The 18,496-nt window shown below is 47.5% G+C and overlaps 1 protein-coding gene across 11 annotated transcripts; it reads right to left on the bottom strand.

Annotated features, from left to right (window-relative positions):
• Positions 1–1,160: 1,160 nt before the first annotated feature.
• On the bottom strand, positions 1,161–15,742 carry LOC106573438 (zinc finger homeobox protein 3). Of its 11 annotated transcripts, XR_006759710.1 has the most exons (8): positions 13,106–15,742; positions 12,396–12,961; positions 11,986–12,214; positions 8,866–9,116; positions 4,621–7,968; positions 2,385–4,518; positions 2,088–2,206; positions 1,161–2,038 (listed from the first exon to the last, which is right to left on the bottom strand). XR_006759710.1 is itself a non-coding variant. In XM_014148486.2 (6 exons), exons 1-6 carry the CDS (start codon positions 14,802–14,804, stop codon positions 4,273–4,275), a joined length of 6,339 nt encoding a protein of 2,112 aa, XP_014003961.2. In that variant the 5' UTR covers positions 14,805–15,742; the 3' UTR covers positions 1,161–4,272. The 11 variants fall into 11 exon arrangements, 2 of the variants coding, with proteins under 2 accessions (XP_014003961.2, XP_014003962.2); XR_006759703.1 differs by having other exon boundaries at positions 2,088–4,518; XR_006759704.1 differs by having other exon boundaries at positions 1,161–2,178; positions 2,273–4,518.
• Between the last annotated feature and the right edge of the window lie 2,754 nt (positions 15,743–18,496).

The following is an 18,496-nucleotide window of genomic DNA, read 5'->3' as shown; positions in this document are numbered from 1 at the left end:
GGCTAAACAAGCCAGTGACACAAGAAAAGAAACAGACTGGTACACAGATCTGTGGAAGGTTTAGGGCTAGATACAATCTAACCTGCCATAGCATAGCTATGCAAGATCTTTAGTAAAGAAGTATCTTATCTTTGTAGAATCATATTATCTTCTTGGTAGCTTTGTTTAGAAACCACTGTCACATAGTAATTCATGAATGAGTAAATACTGGATCCCCAAGTATCTCTTTGATAACATCAGAATTAAAGGTCAGGTTATAAACTGCATCTTGGATGTTATAACAGTTATTACAATATTACAAAATACGTTAGCAGCAAACTGGACGTCCTCAAAGACTGAGCTGAAACAATCTATCTGGTTGGTTACATTGAGGAGGAAAGAATTTCAACCGCTCTACTGCAATGGCTCTGAAGTAGTTCCCTACTGAGTACACTAGGAGCTGGCGTCTGGTTCCCTACTCAGTAGAGTACTTTACTGAGTACACTAGGAGCTGGCGTCTGGTTCCCTACTCAGTAGAGTACTTTACTGAGTACACTAGGAGCTGGCGTCTGGTTCCCTACTCAGTAGAGTACTTCTACCAAGTACACTAGGGGCTGGGGTTTGGTTCCCTACTGAGAACTCTTCTACCAAGTACACTAGGGGCTGGGGTTTGGTTCCCTACTGAGAACTCTTCTACCAAGTACACTAGGGACTGGGGTTTGGTTCCCTACTGAGAACTCTTCTACCAAGTACACTAGGGGCTGGGGTTTGGTTCCCTACTGAGAACTCTTCTACTGAGTACACTAGGGGCTGGGGTTTGGTTCCCTACTGAGAACTCTTCTACTGAGTACACTAGGGGCTGGGGTTTGGTTCCCTACTCAAGAGTACTTTCTACCAAGTACACTAGGGGCTGGGGTTTGGTTCCCTACTGAGAACTCTTCTACCAAGTACACTAGGGGCTGGGGTTTGGTTCCCTACTGAGAACTCTTCTACTGAGTACACTAGGGGCTGGGGTTTGGTTCCCTACTGAGAACTCTTCTACCGAGTACACTAGGGACTGGGGTTTGGTTCCCTACTCAGTAGAGTACTTTACTAAGTACACTAGGGGCTGGGGTTTGGTTCCCTACTGAGAACTCTTCTACCAAGTACACTAGGGGCTGGGGTTTGGTTCCCTACTCGTAGAGAACTCTTCTACCAAGTACACTAGGGGCTGGGGTTTGGTTCCCTACTGAGAACTCTTCTACCAAGTACACTAGGGACTGGGGTTTGGTTCCCTACTGAGAACTCTTCTACCAAGTACACTAGGGACTGGGGTTTGGTTCCCTACTGAGAACTCTTCTACCAAGTACACTAGGGACTGGGGTTTGGTTCCCTACTGAATACTCTTCTACCAAGTACACTAGGGGCTGGGGTTTGGTTCCCTACTGAGAACTCTTCTACCAAGTACACTAGGGACTGGGGTTTGGTTCCCTACTGAGAACTCTTCTACCGAGTACACTAGGGACTGGGGTTTGGTTCCCTACTCAGTAGAGTACTTTACTAAGTACACTAGGGGCTGGGGTTTGGTTCCCTACTGAGAACTCTTCTACCAAGTACACTAGGGGCTGGGGTTTGGTTCCCTACTGAGAACTCTTCTACCAAGTACACTAGGGACTGGGGTTTGGTTCCCTACTGATGACTCTTCTACCAAGTACACTAGGGACTGGGGTTTGGTTCCCTACTGAGTACTCTTCTACCAAGTACACTAGGGGCTGGGGTTTGGTTCCCTACTGATGACTCTTCTACCAAGTACACTAGGGACTGGGGTTTGGTTCCCTACTGAGTACTCTTCTACCAAGTACACTAGGGGCTGGGGTTTGGTTCCCTACTGATGACTCTTCTACCAAGTACACTAGGGACTGGGGTTTGGTTCCCTACTGAGTACTCATCTACCCAGTGCACTAGGGCCTGGGGAGTTTGGCTTTGAGAAATGCTACTCCATCCTAGTACAGTAGTAGGTTTCATGGAGATTTCAGTATACAGTCACCAGTGGCCTGGTGAAGAGGCAGATACAGCAGTTCTCATACAGCAGTTCTCATACAGCAGTTCTCATACAGCAGTTCTTATACCTCATACAGCAGTTCTCATACAGCAGTTCTTATACCTCATACAGCAGTTCTCATACAGCAGTTCTCATACAGCAGTTATTATACAGCAGTTCTCATACAGCAGTTCTCATACAGCAGTTCTTATACCTCATACAGCAGTTCTCATACAGCAGTTCTCATACAGCAGTTCTCATACAGCAGTTTACCTCATACAGCAGTTCTCATACAGCAGTTCTCATACAGCAGTTCTTATACCTCATACAGCAGTTCTCATACAGCAGTTCTCATACAGCAGTTCTCATACAGCAGTTCTTATACCTCATACAGCAGTTCTCATACAGCAGTTCTCATACAGTCACTCTTCTTCCCATCATTCAATGATACATTATCAAGCTAACTTTTCAAGTTGTTTTTGTGGGCTTTATGCACCACTGGTTACAGTGTTATTATGTCTTTGGGTTGTGTTTTAAAGCATTATATATTATCATAGTTATTACTGTTATTATTATCATAACTACCACAGTAATATTAATACAGAGAGAATAAGAAGACGTCATACACAGAGAGAGAGATGGTTAGAGTGCGTGGTAACATCTTACCTAAACTCCACATCATAACGCCTACATTATGTTCTCATAAACCACTAAATAACACTTGTCTTATCAAAGCATAACAACAACCGTCAATCCATAATATTCATATTCATTAACATTTACTAAACAATGTTGTGTAGTGTTTGGTTGGAGTTGTTGTGACATATATTGGTTGGACATGATCAAAATAGCTTCTTATATGACGTCTCTCTTAAAGGACAAAGTGGACTTAGCTCAGTGCTATTTGGCCTATTATCCACATAAGGAACATTTACATGTGCATTAGAGTCATCATAGGCTTGAGAAGGTTGAGGTCTGCTTCGGCACCACATAGACCAGTCAGTCCTTTGGTACACACCTAGTACTACACCGGTCTCAGATCTACTCTTCACTGTATGGTCTGTACTGCAGTTCAGGAAATGAAAACCACCATGTTGACAACACAATCCAAGGACATGTAAGGTTTTGGTTACAAGCTTTGGAATCCAAGCCAGTCTTTGCAGAAGCTCTATGTGAAGAATATTCTTTATTTTTGTTTTCCGTAGAGGCTTTTGTTTCTTTCAGTTCTTTTACTTTGAATGAACGTTCTATACACCAAACATCTTAGACTATCTTGAAAGAATCTGTTCGTACTTGCAACAGAACTACAACACTAGTAAAGTCTTTAAACAGAAGTGGGAAGGTTACATACCATTTCCTGGTTCTCCAGATGATATGGCCTCGACAGGGACATCTGTTGGCATGGAGGGGTTAACTCCTGAGGTATCGGACAGGAGAGGAGAGAGGGAGGAACAGAGGAGTGGTGTCTTAAAGCTCTAGGAAGTCTGCCTTGTGATGTTTTTGGGCTGAGGAGGGGGTGAGGTACACTGGTAGAATGCTCTTTGGCTTCTTGGGCATGTGGTTGGTTCATGGCTGTGTGTGTGGTTGGTTCATGGCTGTGTGTGTGGTTGGTTTATTGTTGTGACTGACATGCACTTGGTTTATGGCTGTGTTCTCTCCCCTGTCCTCTGCAGTCTTTCTCTCTATCCTGTGGTTAGGTCGACTCTAAGGCTCCTGGCCCTCTTCTCGTTGGCCCGGTTATTCTGAAACCACACCTGCACTACCCTGCATGCCAGGCCCAGCTGCCGCCCCAGGCCCTCACACCGCAGGGGGCTGGGTTGCTCCCTGTAGCAGACGGAGTTGGGCAACCTGCTGGTGGGTCATCTGGGTACGCTGCCTCTGCTGCTGTCTTGGTACATGCCTATCCACACTCAGACAGACTTGGACTGGTGTTCTGGTCAGTCTTGAACGTTGAAGCTCGCCATTCCATAATTGTATCCCTGAGACAACAGATTGCTACGGTTACCCTCATGAGCCTGGTCAGACGAAGGGAATATTTTTACTGACAGATGCTCTTCCTCTTCTTTCTCCTCCTCTTCAATTTTGGGTTTGTTCAGGTCAAAGGACAAATCGGTTTTCCCAGAAATGTATTTTCTCTCAGTGGGGGCGCCCCCTGGGCTTGGGGAGGGATGAAATGGGTTTGGGGAGGGATGGAGGGAGGGAGAGAGAGGATGGTGGGAGAGAGAGGGAAAAGGCTGGATGGAGAGAGAGGGACCCTCCCTGTCTCTGTAGGATCAATGGTTGTGAGAGAAGCTGGAGTCATCTGCAGGACCCATCTGATTAAATGAGCCATAGGCAGCTCTGTCAGTCTGTGAACAGTGGTGGGCCCTGACATGGGCGTCCAGGGTGTTCTGAGCCTTGAAGAGAGCCCTGCAGAACGGACAGCGCCTGTGGTTCTCACCCAGACACAGACCTCCTCCTCTCCCCAGGGTCTGGAGCTGGCCCTTCCTCTGACGAGCTCTGGTGTTCTGGAACCAAACCTGAGGAAGGACAGACAAACACAGCAGTATTACATGTTATTACACAAAACATGATCACCATTACATAATTATAGAAATGTTACTATGAGAATGATAGAGTACCTGCACTACACGTTTCTTCAGGCCTGTGTCCCTGGTGATGCCCTCCAGTACAGAGCGGGTTGGGTTGGAGTTCAGACTGTAGCGCTGGTACAGAACCTCTAGCTGCTCCGCACTGATGGTGGTCCTCTGGCGCCTATCCCTCCTCTGCTCATCACCCTCTCTCTCTCCCTCTTCCTCTCTCTCACCGTCCATCACATCCCTCATAGGTGTCCCTTCCTCCAGCCTACGCTTCAGAAAGGGCAGGGCTGGGCTAGGAGCACAGTGTGTGTTAGTGTATGGGGGTAGAGATGGGCTAGGAGCACAGTGTGTGTTAGTGTATGAGGGTAGAGATGGGCTAGGAGCACAGTGTGTGTTAGTGTATGAGGTTAGAGATGGGCTAGGAGCACAGTGTGTGTTAGTGTATGAGGTTAGAGATGGGCTAGGAGCACAGTGTGTGTTAGTGTATGAGGTTAGAGATGGGCTAGGAGCACAGTGTGTGTTAGTGTATGAGGTTAGAGATGGGCTAGGAGCACAGTGTGTGTTAGTGTATGAGGGTAGAGATGGTTTGTGGGTGGAGTGAGCGTTGGTGAATAGGGATAGGGGTGGTTGGTGGCCAGATGATAACAGGGACTGGTACTGAAGCATAGTCTGGAGTGCTATGGGCTGCATTAGACCAAGGGGGAGGAGAGAGAGGTCTATGTGGAAGGGAAGAGTGGGGAGGCTTGGTAAAGGAAGAGGGGGCAGGGGGAGTTGGGATAAGGGGAAATGCATGGAGAGATTAGACTGGGGTATGATAGTTGGAGAGGGTGCAGGGGTGGTTGTCGATGTCATAGTGTCCTGCTGCTGCTCTGGAAGTGGTTGTGTTTGGGAAGAGGGTGGAGGAGGAGAGGGTGTTGGTGAGGCTTGGGCTGGGCAGGAGGAATTAACTGGGGCTTGGTCTGTGTACAGGGTTACAGGTACAGATGCTGGTGTGGTGGGTACAGCTTGATCTGGACCTATGGCTGAGGTTTGGGAGAGGGATTGGGCTTGGTCAAGGATTGAATCTGAGACTGGTGCTGGGGGTAAGGGTGCAAGTACAGGTGCTGTGGCTGGGGTTAGACGTGCAACAACAGTATTATCATTGTCCCCCACTGGGAAGGGTGTGAGGGGGTAGAGGCAGTCATACTGCAGCCTGTACTGTCTGGAGAACGTCTCCAACACTACCGGAGTGATCATTTGCTGGTGAACAAACTCCTGATGGCTCTTCAGGATCAGAGAGTCAGAGAACCGCTTCCCACATTCTCCACACTGCTTCTCCTCCTCCAGGCATCCACCCGTCTCTCTGTTCTGTTGTCTCTGTCTGCTCTGATTGGATTGCAGGGCCAGCTCCCAGCCATATCTCTCCAGCAGAACTCTGAGGGCCTTCTCTGCTCCATCCCTCTTCTCGCTCTCCTGCATCTCTCCATCTCCCTCAGGAGAGGAGGATGGGTTTGACTCGTTCTCCGCCTGGTGAAGGGAGGAGTCACTGTCAGCTGTCTCAGCCTGGGTCTCACATTTCGGGGGCTGGGCTAGAGACTGGATGCTAGTTGTCACCAGCTTTGGAGAGGGATGTTTAAGCCCATTTGTCTGAGAGGAGAAGGCAGAGATGGTCTGGAGAGAGAGGGCTGAGGTGATCTGACTAATGTTCATGTTAGGGTTGAGCTGCAGACCTCCAGAGAGGTAGAAGGACTGGAGCATCTGCTGCTGTAGAGAGAACAGGCTGTCTGGGGAGAACTGGAGGGGAGAGAGGAGGTTCCTCTGTTGGAGACTCTCTGCTGCTGAAGGGAGGAACTGCTTTAAGAGGTTCTGCTGCAGTAAGGGGAGGTGCGGGAGCAGTGTTGGACTAAAGAGCTGGGGCTGGAGGAGGGCTGTGTGTTCCTGTATATGGGCCTGGGCTAACTTATGTTGCTGTTGTAGCATCTGGGCCTGGGCTAACTGCTGTTGGAGTAACTGCTGTCCTCCAGATGCTGTCAGGTCCTCTACTCTCCGCCTCTTAGCCTGGTGGCCCTCAGCCTTCCCAGAGACACCCACACTCAGCTGGGCTTCACTGAGGGAGGAACAGGGACTTGGGGAGGAAGGGGCTGATCTGGTGGCTGTTGGGGGGGTTCCCCTGGTAGATACCTCTCCTCCCCCTGGTGAACGGCTGGAGGCAGTGGTCTGCACCAAGGCTGGAACTAGGGTTTGGCGGGTGTGGGGGTTCAGTGATAGCTGGGTCCGAGCTCCACGGGCTCGTGTTTGGTGCAGTACAGAGCGGAGGTGGATGTCCAGGGTGGAACTCTGGCTGAAAGCCACCCGACACGTTCTGCAGCGGTAGGAACTTGGGTCCGGGGCCGGGCTGCAGCGGGTGTCAGGGGGACTGGGGCTGGAGTCCTGCAGGACCCGTCTGGCTCTGGCTCGGTGGGACAGAGAGTTATAGTGGACCGGCAGGATGGTTCTCTGAGTGAAGGACTCACAGCAGACGGAACACTTGTAGGGCCGAGCCAGGTCCAGGAACTGCTCCAGAATGGGGTTGGGGTTGGGTTCTGACCCTGCCTCCTTCTCCTCCTGCTGCCTTGAACCCTGGTCACTGTCACCAACCCTTGAACTGGGCCTCTCCTCCTCCTCATCTGGGTCATCCTTTTCATCCTCCTCTCCTTCATCTCCCTTTCCCTGCTCTCCTTCCCCCTCCTCATCATCTTCCTTCTTCTTCTTATCTGTCTCTTCTTCACTCACACTCTCCCCCTCCTCTTCCTCCCCCTCCAGGCTGATTGGTTGTTGGATGTGTGCTCCACTCTGGTCAGGATGTGTACCCTGTAGGTGTAGGTCCTGTAGGTGTGTGTTGAGCAGGTGTCTCTGGAGGGCCTCTTGGCTGCGGCAGCGTCTGGGGCAGAGGTGGCACTCTGTCGCCGCCCTCATGGCGTGGTACTGCCAGTGCAGCTGCAGCTTCTTCTGCCTTCGGACCGCTAGACTGCACCTGCCGCTGCGAAACCTGTAACCATGACAATCAGAGGGGGGAGGGGCATCAATGGGAGGAGACGGGGGTAAGTTGGATGAAGGGAGGTTGCTGGGGGAGAGAGAGGAAAGAGTGGGTGGGGAAGGGGGAGAGCTGGGGGACTCAAGGAGGTGAGAGGTGTTGTCCTCTGCTGGGTGCTGGTCCTCACAGGGAGGAGTCAGAAGAGCAGGGACATCTTTGGCTGTGATTACTTTTTCTTTTTTTGTATGGTATTCGTTTGTTTGAGACTCGTTTGTGAGGGATTCCTTCGTGTAAGAGCTGTTTGTGTTGCAATCGTTTGTTTGAGATTCCTTTATATTTGAGTGGGATTCCATCTGCAGTGTCTCTTTCTGCAGAATCTCTGGCAGCTCCACTGCCACCTGGAAAAGAAACCAACAACAAAGGTTTAAAACGTCAGTCTGAATCTATCCAGATGACTGATTGCCTTTATAGTCAGTCAAAACAGTGTCTTTCCTGTTTGATAGTGCAGATGGAATAATAATAGTGATGCTCCTTTATTGTCTACATCACCTCATTCTCCCATTACACACTAATAATAGTGTTTTTAAATCAACCACACACACACACACACACACACACACACACACACACACACACACACACACACACACACACACACACACACACGCGCACACACACACACACACACACACTTGCATGGCAGAGACAGAAGAGAAGCATACACATAATATGTATATGCCCCAGTGAGAGAGTGAAGGTCAGGCTTAATCTAAACAGAGACATTAGAAAGCACGGAACATAATGACCATCATAACCCAAGTCTGAATTAATGAACCTATGCTATTATCATAGAGAAAGAGGGGGAGGGGAATGGGGGGTGGGGCGCAGAGAGAAAACGGCGGGCTGGGGAGGGGGAGGGGAGACAGAGACAGAACAGGGGGTGGAGAGATGGGAATAGAGAAAGAACAAGGGGGCGCAGAAAGAAAGATGGAGAGGTAGAGAGTGGAAAGTGATGGATAGAGAAAGTGAGAGAAGATGGAGAGATAAGAAAAGGGAGTAAAGAAAAAGGGAGTAGAGAAAGGGTGAGAGAGGGATGAAGGGGGAAATAGGAAGAGGGAGTCAAAGAGGGAGACAAAGAGCACTGATCATGCTGGGCAAAGTAATGGAGGTTGGTGATGTGGAGAAAAATGAGCACTCTGTTTGCTGGAGACACTAAAAGCGAGCTCCTTCAGCTTGACTGCCCTTCTGCTAATAAAAGGTAGCTAGAACACACACACAGAAACACACACACTTACCACACTCATGAGCTTGTCCACACAGTCCTGGACCACACTGTGTGTGAGTATGAGGTGGCGTCTCAAGTGTGTGTATACTAGTGTGTCCTGGCACAGTGGGCACTTGGCAGTAGCCTGTTGGTGAGTAGTGCGCTGGTCTGTTCTGGGGCGTTTGGGAGAGAGGGGGCTCTGTGTCTCCTCCAGCCCAGAGAACGATCGCTTGCCTGGAGAAAGGGAATCTCTCCTCTCCCCCTCCTCCTCAATGCTTCCACCTAGAAAGGTAACACATACAGTACCAGTCAAAAGTTTGGACACACCTACTCATTCAAGGGTTTTTCTTTATTTTTACTATTCTCTACATTGTAGAATAATAGTGAAGACATCAAAACTATGAAATAACACATATGGAATCATGTAGTAACCAAAAAAAGTGTTAAACAAATCAAAATATATTTTAGATTCTTCAAAGTAGCCACCCTTTGCCTTAATGACAGATTTGCACACTCTTGGAATTCTCTCAACCAGCTTCACGAAGAGTGCTTTTCCAACTGTCTTGAACAACTTCCCACATATGCTGAGCACTTGTTGGCTGCTTTTCCTTCACTCTGCGGTCATCTGATGAGGCACTCCATCTCAATTGGGTTGAGGTCGGGTGATTGTGGAGGACAGGTCATCTGATGAGGCACTTCATCTCACTCCTTGGTCAAATAGCCCTTACACAGCCTGGAAGTGTGTTTTGGGTCATTGTCCTGTTGAAAAACAAATGATAGTCCCACTAAGCGCAAACCAGATGGATTGGCGTATTGCTGCAGAATTCTAGGGTAGCCATGCTGGTTAAGTGTTCCTTGAATTCTAAATAAATCACAGATAGTGTCAATAGCAAAGCACCCCACCCCATCACAACTCCTCCTCCATGCTTCCCGGTGGGAACCACACATGCGGAGATCATCCATTCACCTACTCTGCGTCTCACAAAGACACGGCGGTTGGAACCCAAAATCGCAAATTTGGATTCATCAGACCAAAGGACAGATTTCCACCTGTCTAATGTCTATTGCTTGTGTTTCTTGGATCAAAGAAAGTCTCTTCTTCTTATTGGTGTCCTTTAGTAGTGGTTTCTTTGCAGCAATTCGACCATGATGGCCTGATTCATGCTGTCTCCTCTGAACAGTTGATGTTGAGATGTGTCTATTACTTGAACTGCAATCTAAGGTGCAGTTAACTCTAATGAACTTATCCTCTGCAGCAGAGGTAACTCTGGGTCTTCCTTTCCTGTGGCGGTCCTCATGAGAGCCAGTTTCATCATAGGGCTTGATGGTTTTTGTGACTTTACTTGAAGAAAAGTTCAAAGTTCTTCAAATTTTCCGGATTGACTGACATTCATGTCTTAAAGTATTGATGGACTGTAGTTTCTCTTTGCTTATTTGAGCTGTTCTTGCCATAATATGGACTTGGTCTTTTACCAAATAGGGCTATCTTCTGTATACCACCCCTACCGTGTCACAACACAACTGATTGGCTCAAACGCATTAAGAAGGAAATAAATTACACAAATTAACTTTTAACAAGGCACACCTGTTAAATGAAATGCATTCCAGGTGACATCCTCATGAAGCTGGTTGAGAGAATGCCAAGAGTGTGCAAAGCTGTCATCAAGGCAAAGGATGGCTACTTCGAAGAATCTCAAATATAAAATATATTTAGATTTATTTAATACTTATTTTGTTACTAGATGATTCCATATGTGTTATTTCATCATTTTGAGGTCTTCACTATGTAGAAAATAGTAAAAATAAAGTGTGTCCAAACTGGTACTGTATGTTAATACACAGCAACACACACACACATACTGTATACTAATTGATCTAGTATACATTTTCTATTAGGAAACCCTCTGGGGTTCAGACCAGTTCATTCAGACCGAATATTGGTATTGACTGTTGACTGTTTAATACAGAGTCGCAGACTGAGTTAGACCAGATTTAAATCCTGACAGTTAGACCAGATTTAATCCTGACAGTTAGACCAGATTTAATCCTGACAGTTAGACCAGATTTAATGCTGACAGTTATACCAGATTTAATCCTGACAGTCAGTCCAGATTTAATCCTGACAGTTTGACTAGAGGAAAGCAGTCATTAGAGTCATCGGAAAGGTACTCTCCCTCTATCTCTCTGTGTAGCTCTCTCCATCTATCTCTGTCTTCTGCACCTGCTCTCTCCATCTATCTCTCTGTCTATCTCTCTCTCTACTGCACCTGCTCTCTCTACCTCTGAATGCTTGGCTATGAAAAGAAACTGACATTTACTCCTGAGGTGCTGACCCGTTGCACACTCTATAACCACTGTGATTATTATTTGACCCCGCTGATCATCTATGAACGTTTGAACATCTTGAAGAACAATCTGGCCTTAATGGCCATGTACTCTTATAATCTCCACCAGCACAGCCAGAAGACGACTGGCCACCCCTCAGAGCCTGGTTCCTCTCTAGGTTTCTTCCTAAGTTCCTGTCTCTCTAGGGAGTTTTTCCTAGCCACAGTGCGTCAACATCTGCATTTCTTGCTCTCTGGGGTTTTAGGCTGGGATTCTGTATAAGCACTTTGTGACATCTGCTGATGTAAAAAGGGCTTTATAAATGTATTTGATTGATACACTGAGGGAAGATTTCCCAGGTCCTGATTAAGCCTAGTGCTGCTAGACTAAAAATCATTCAGGAGAATCTCTATTGACAGTGCTTTTTAGTCCAGGATTAGGCTTTGAGTCTGGGTAACTGACCCTGAAATCTCTATTCTAGAACATTAAAGTTCAATACCAGTGTCTCAGTGGCGACGTCTCAAGTTAGTGTTGTCGGGGGCAATATGGGATGTAACAAGCTTGTTTCGACAAATCAATTAACCCAATAGATCCCTGACCATAATCAATCATTCCTTCTCTCTCTCTCTTCACCCTGAATTATAGGCCTACAGATAATTTTCTCCATTCTATTCGTCAACTTGTTCTGGACTGGTGTACAAATATGGTTGAAACTCCCTATTGCCAATGCCTTCACTAATCATAAACTTTTAAATTCATCAGGGGGACTGAACAAGTGCACACTTCAGATAGGAGGGATTTGGAAAAGACCAGCTATGTCTCTTACCTGTCTCAGGACTGGGACACTTCCTAATGGTGAAAGTAGCCGCTAGCCCCTCCCCTTCCTCCAGGCTCCTCCCTCTCACTAACTGCAAGTAGTGACGCTCCCTCTTCTGATGACCAGGGGAGTGGGTATGTCTCAATAAGTGGAGTTTAGAGCAGGAGGAGTAGTTACACAGGACACAGTGGAACAACCAGGACCCTCCATCTACTGTACTGTCATACTGCTGTAAGAACTAGAGAGAGAGGAACATAGGGTGATAGGTTGGGGTTAGACTGTGATAGAGAGAAAGATGCACTAAATAAATCTAGTCCCTGTGCTTTATTTGCTGTCTATATGCCAGATATTTAGAAAGAATCTTATAGTCCAAGTACAGCAATGACACAGGCCTCCAAATCATGTGTGTGTGTACTGACCCTGTAGACTTTGAGGCTGGCCTGGTGTTGGCTGTTGATGCTGTGTATTTTCAGTTTCTCCAAGCTGGTGGTCTGGAAGTCACACAAGTTACACTTCAGCTGGACTGGGTTGCCTGTAGCAACCAACTTCTCAAATTCCTCCCTGTCCCCGGCCTCCCCCTTCTCCCAGAGGTGGGAAGCCAGCTGGTACTGGGCCCTGTGTCTGTCTGTCTGGCAGTGCAGGGTGAAGTTAGCCCTGAGGGGGGTGCTGTAGCCACACAGCCTGCAGTAGCAGCCTCCAGCCACCAGAGAGCGCCACTCAGACTGGGGCAGGGAGCAGGGGGCGCTCAGGTGAGACCTAAGAGACTCCAGACTGTCAGAGGAGAAACTGGAACACACCAGGCACTGGAACACACCACAGGAAAGAGGATAAGAGGGGGGGAGAGACAGTGGAGGAGGGGGAGAGGGGGAGGGAGAAGGGGATGGTGAGGAGGAGGGAGGAGGAGAGGGGGAGGGGGTCAGGGTTGAATCCGGGGCGACTGGCTCCTCTGCTGATAGTTGATGCATATCCAAAGACTGTTCCCCACCTAGAACACACAGCACACAAACAGGCCGTGAGAAAACATACTGTACATATAAGCATGGATATAATCAAGTATCAACCTAACTTGATGTGCCAGCGAACAGAGCCCAACAGAACAGTTATTGAGTATGTGTGTGTGGTCTCTCACCTATGCTGTGTAGCAGTGTGAGTTGAGGAGGCAGACTCGTGCAGTGGGCCAGGTAGTAGCTTCTCTGTAACACGTTGTGTGTTTGTTTCAAGCGCAGCACGTTATGCATGTGTTTCTCGCTGGTGGTGTGTATGCGCAGATTCCGAGCAATGCTGGTCTCATAATCACACACCTCACACCGCCACCTCTTACCCTGGGAGGAGGGATGGCTGGGGTAGGGTGTTGTGTGTGCAGGGGGCTGTGTGACTGTGGGGTGTGTGCGTCCGTAGCCCCCATTGTGTGCGGAGTGTGTGTGTGTGCCGTGCGCAGGGTGTGTGTGTCCTGCTACCTGTACGTTGCTGAGGTGTTTGTCTGACTGCATGTGTATGCTGAGGTTTCCTTTAGAGGAGGTCGTGTAACCACACACACCACAGCGGTAGGGCTTGTACTCACAGACATAACTCTCTCCCCGGGACAGACGAGGGTGGGCCTTCCCCGTGCTACAGTACACACACACACCCCTTGACCCTCCACACACACACTTCTCCCCCGAGCCCCCACACACACACAAGCCCCCAGACGCAGGGTGTTTTTCTCTGAGGTGGGCATGCAGTGTCTGCTGGGACTTGTAGTGCCAGTTACACTTGGGGCATTTGAGCATCTTGCAGGAGTTCCAGGAGTGCATCAAGGCCATGTGACTGTCCAGTGAGCCAGGAGAGGACAGAGAGGGGTAGAGGTATTTAGAAACGGTCTTTAAGTTCTCATCTATCGCTCCATCTCCCTCTCTTTTTCCATCTATCGCTCCATCTCCCTCTCTTTTTCCATCTGTCTCTTTCGGGTTGTTGTTTGGTTTTGGAACTTTGGCGGTGTCTCCATTGGCAATAAGGGAAGTGTGAGTTGTGTCTGCCCTCCTATCATCCGTAACAGGTGTGCTGGTGGACTCAGGCAGGGCTGACTTCTGGGGTTTTATAAAGCTCAGAGGAAAACTAGGACTACTGCCCTGCACTCCTCCTGTATCACTCATCTCTGTCTCGCTCTGAGAGGAAGGAGACGAGGGAAAAAAGGTAGAGCATTTTGGAGAAGAGGAAGGAGTGATGAGGGTGTTATTGTTCAGTGTACCACTGGCCATAACAATGCAGGAGGCAGAGCTGTGCTGGCTCCGTCGAGGTAATAGACAACATTTGGATTTGGTTTGGCTTTGGTTTGAGATGGCCTCTTCCCTCTTCTCCTCTTCCCTCTGTTTCTCCTCCTTTCCTCCTCTGTCTTTGCTACTAAAGGCTGGTGCAAGGTTCTCTCTCCCCACCGTTTCCTCTCTGTCATCCACCAGTAACACTCTTTCTTTCTCCTTCTTCTCCTTTAGCTTCTCTTCCTCTTCCTCCAGTCTGCCTCCATGTGAATGTCCAACCCTCTCCCCTCCCTCCCCTCCTGGGGTCTCCTCTCTGCCTGCGGTCCCCTCTGCACCGCCCTGCTCTGTCTCTGTCTGGATCAGGGTGGGGGGCTCTTTGGCAGGGGACAGGGCTAAGGTTCGAGAGGACAACCCCTCACAGGAAATCACTTCCAGGGTCAGGAGAGGATGGGATAACAGCTTGGGGCTCTTTTCAGGTTCTCTCTCCTGTCCTCCCTCTCTTCCTCCATCCCTTCCTCTCCCTCCCTCACCGCTGTTCATAATGGTGCTTACAAAAGCCACACAAAAATACTGTGAATAAATTAAGAAATGCATATACACTACCAATAACTTTGTTACTGCAACACAATAACCAACAGACTTGTAGGCATTGGCAAAACTCGACTAATTTATAGCTGCTCCCCTGGCCCTAAAGGTTTTCATTTACACACAGATCAATAACCTGGGGCTATGTCCAAAAAATGCCCCCCAAAAAACACTAAAAACCGTGGAACTACTGTATCTCTCTAACAGTAGCCTGCAACTGCTGCTGGTAACCAACATACACCGGCTGACATATATTATTTAACTGGAATGGTGACTATGGCGATGTTAAAATATTCCTGTAGCCTACTTCTGTCTTCGTTTAGCCTACTCAAGAGAGAACAAGTACAAACAGCCCGCACCCGTTTACAAAGGCACAACGCTCTTCTTTCCAGTCAACAACCACAGCCAAACAAAGGTGACACTCAAAACTCGCACTGACGAAACGAACACATTTGCGATAAGATAAACAATCCGCTGGTCTGTAGAATAATTATGTCTAGGTTAGCCTATAATAAAGTAATACGAATGTCGATATAACAGGCACCAGTAGCCTTCAACAACGAACCCATGCAGCTATCATTACCTGGGCTACATGGGCTGTCAGGGATTTCGCCGACAGTTAGAAAAAACGCAGACTCACATCTGTGCGGCGGTGTCGTCTGTGGACTCCTTGGAGCAGTAGTAATCCAGTCACATAGAGGGTCTACTGAACATCCACATATTACCTTTGGACCAGAGAGAGCAGCATAACAGTCTGTGTTCCTAAAATCTTCTTAAAGCTATATCTACTGTAAACATTGGGACGGAGGGGGAGAGGTACAGTTAGGTCTGATCATATAGGAGAGAAAAACACTTAGCTATTTATTATTCCTGCTAGTTGGTTTCCATCAGATGGCTAAAACACCCCACTGCGCATGTGCGTAATTGCGCAGACAGTATCAATGGGATGCGGCGGAGGAGAGGGAGGGGAACGAGTGGGAGAGGTAGACTACGGAGGAGAGGATGAAGGATGAAGGGAGAAAATAGTGAAGTAATGGAATTATCATTCTAATGCTGATATTGTATGTTATAGAAAATAAGAAAGAGATGGAATAATTGATCAATTTTGACACAACAATGCTTAAGTGAAATGTAGATTTATAGGCCAAATATAGTTGAGTTGTGGATATACAGTATATCTAACCCATAAACCTTGTATCATCTGTACCATCAGATGCATGCTTGAAATAGAACACCAGGGTTTGGGAGTAATCATGGATATATGTAATGGATTACAAAAAACGGTAACTGTAATCCGTTACGTTACCTGCAAAAAAAATATTGTAATCAGATTACAGATACTTTTGAAAAAAATAGAGGATTACTTAAATTCAGAAAGGACGACACTTCTCTGTTTTCTCAATGACATTCAAATAAGCATTGAAAAAAAGGCGCAGATTTAAATTTGTTCCACCAGAGCGAGTCTGACCACAAATCAGAGACCACTATGATGACACACCAAATGTGTTTGATGGATCGCGGGAAAAGAGCAGGAATAGGTTTTTGTAGGCTACAGTCCAAACTGTCTTCCAATGGTGCAACTGCTGTCGGCATCCAAAGATGATCCAACTTGAATAAACGCTTAGAGGTACAGTAAGGAAGACAGCAGTGAGGTAGTCTACAGCGATACGGATAACACTTTATTATTGATATCTACATAGCGCATTGATGTGAATCACACTGCTGCTCTCTCATTTAGCTATTTACGCCTTACGGATTGTGGTTGTTGTGGATGGCTGTTCACAAATCTAAATGTCTATTTGAACCCAATAATGGTTGAATTCAAGAATTGAATCAGCCTATCAATCATTGTTTTTGAAACCAGTGGACAGCCAGTGAAAAATGCGCTCTTGCAACAGCTGCATAGTGCGGATCCCAGCATATGGAATAAAAGAAATCTAATTAATGCTGATAAAAAAACCTGCACACTTTTGATTGCTTCTTTAAGTCTATCTGTAGTTGCTACATCCATGTTTTGACTTGTATATATATATATATACACACACACATACACACATACATACATACATACATACATATACATATATATACACACATATATATATATATACACTGCTCAAAAAAATAAAGGGAACACTTAAACAACACATCCTAGATCTGAATGAAAGAAATAATCTTATTAAATACTTTTTTCTTTACATAGTTGAATGTGCTGACAACAAAATCACACAAAAATAATCAATGGAAATCCAATTTATCAACCCATGGAGGTCTGGATTTGGAGTCACACTCAAAATTAAAGTGGAAAACCGCACCAGCATATGGTCTCACAAGGGGTCTGAGGATCTCATCTCGGTACCTAATGGCAGTCAGGCTACCTCTGGCGAGCACATGGAGGGCTGTGCGTCCCCCCAAAGAAATGCCACCCCACACCATAACTGACCCACCGCCAACCCGGTCATGCTGGAGGACGTTGCAGGCAACAGAACGTTCTCCACGGCGTCTCCAGACTCTGTCACGTCTGTCACGTGCTCAGTGTGAACCTGCTTCATCTGTGAAGAGCACAGGGCGCCAGTGGCGAATTTGCCAATCTTGGTGTTCTCTGGCAAATGCCAAACGTCCTGCACGGTGTTGGGCTGTAAGCACAACCCCCACCTGTGGACGTCAGGCCCTCATACCACCCTCATGGAGTCTGTTTCTGACCGTTTGAGCAGACACATGCACATTTGTGGCCTGCTGGAGGTCATTTTGCAGGGCTCTGGCAGTGCTTCTCCTGCTCCTCCTTGCACAAAGGCGGAGGTAGCGGTCCTGCTGCTGGGTTGTTGCTCTCCTGCGGCCTCCTCCACGTCTCCTGATGTACTGGCCTGTCTCCTGGTAGCGCCTCCATGCTCTGGACACTACGCTGACAGACACAGCAAACCTTCTTGCCACAGCTCGCATTGATGTGCCATCCTGGATGAGCTGCACTACCTGAGCCACTTGTGTGGGTTGTAGACTCCGTCTCAGGCTACCACTAGAGTGAAAGCACCGCCAGCATTCAAAAGTGACCAAAACATCAGCCAGGAAGCATAGGAACTGAGAAGTGGTCTGTGGTCCCCACCTGCAGAACCACTCCTTTATTGGGGGTGTCTTGCTAATTGCCTATAATTTCCACCTGTTGTCTATTCCATTTGCACAACAGCATGTGACATTTATTGTCAATCAGTGTTGCTTCCTAAGTGGACAGTTTGATTTCACAGAAGTGTGATTGACTTGGAGTTACATTGTGTTGTTTAAGTGTTCCCTTTATTTTTTTGAGCAGTATATATATATATGCAGATCCTCTCAAGCTCTGTCAGGTTGGATGGGGAGTGTTGCTGCACAGCTATTTTCAGATCTCTCCAGAGATGTTCAACACTCCCCATCCAACCTGACAGAGCTTGAGGATCTGCAGAGAAGAATGAAAGAAACTCCCCAAATACAGGTGTGCCCAGCTTGTAACATCATACCCAAGAAGACTCAAGGCTGTAATCGATGTTGGCAGGGATGCTGGGTTCAGGGGGCTATGACTCTGGCTCCTTGTAGACAACCATCTGGTCATTTCTGCACTCCACAGCCATGTTGACAAGCCTTTCGTACACTTTCTTCACCATCCACTGCAGATGCACTTATTTTCTGCTGAGCTGATTATGTTTGCTGATCGGATATTTCCCTCTTTGAAG

Source organism: Salmo salar, chromosome ssa16 (assembly GCF_905237065.1).
Source record: "Salmo salar chromosome ssa16, Ssal_v3.1, whole genome shotgun sequence".
In the NCBI taxonomy this organism is placed as follows: domain Eukaryota; kingdom Metazoa; phylum Chordata; class Actinopteri; order Salmoniformes; family Salmonidae; genus Salmo; species Salmo salar.
Note: the sequence above shows the minus strand (reverse complement) of the source record. Positions and strands in the feature narration are given on the sequence as shown.

Coding starts and splice junctions, on each gene's coding strand:
- LOC106573438 (XM_014148486.2), bottom strand. CDS start 14,804: ATGCATTTCTTAATTTATTCACAGTATTTTTGTGTGGCTTTTGTAAGC. Junction 12,962..13,105: donor CACACTGCTACACAGCATAG/GTGAGAGACCAC, acceptor TGTGTGTTCTAG/GTGGGGAACAGTCTTTGGAT. Junction 12,215..12,395: donor CCAGCCTCAAAGTCTACAGG/GTCAGTACACAC, acceptor CTCTCTCTCTAG/TTCTTACAGCAGTATGACAG.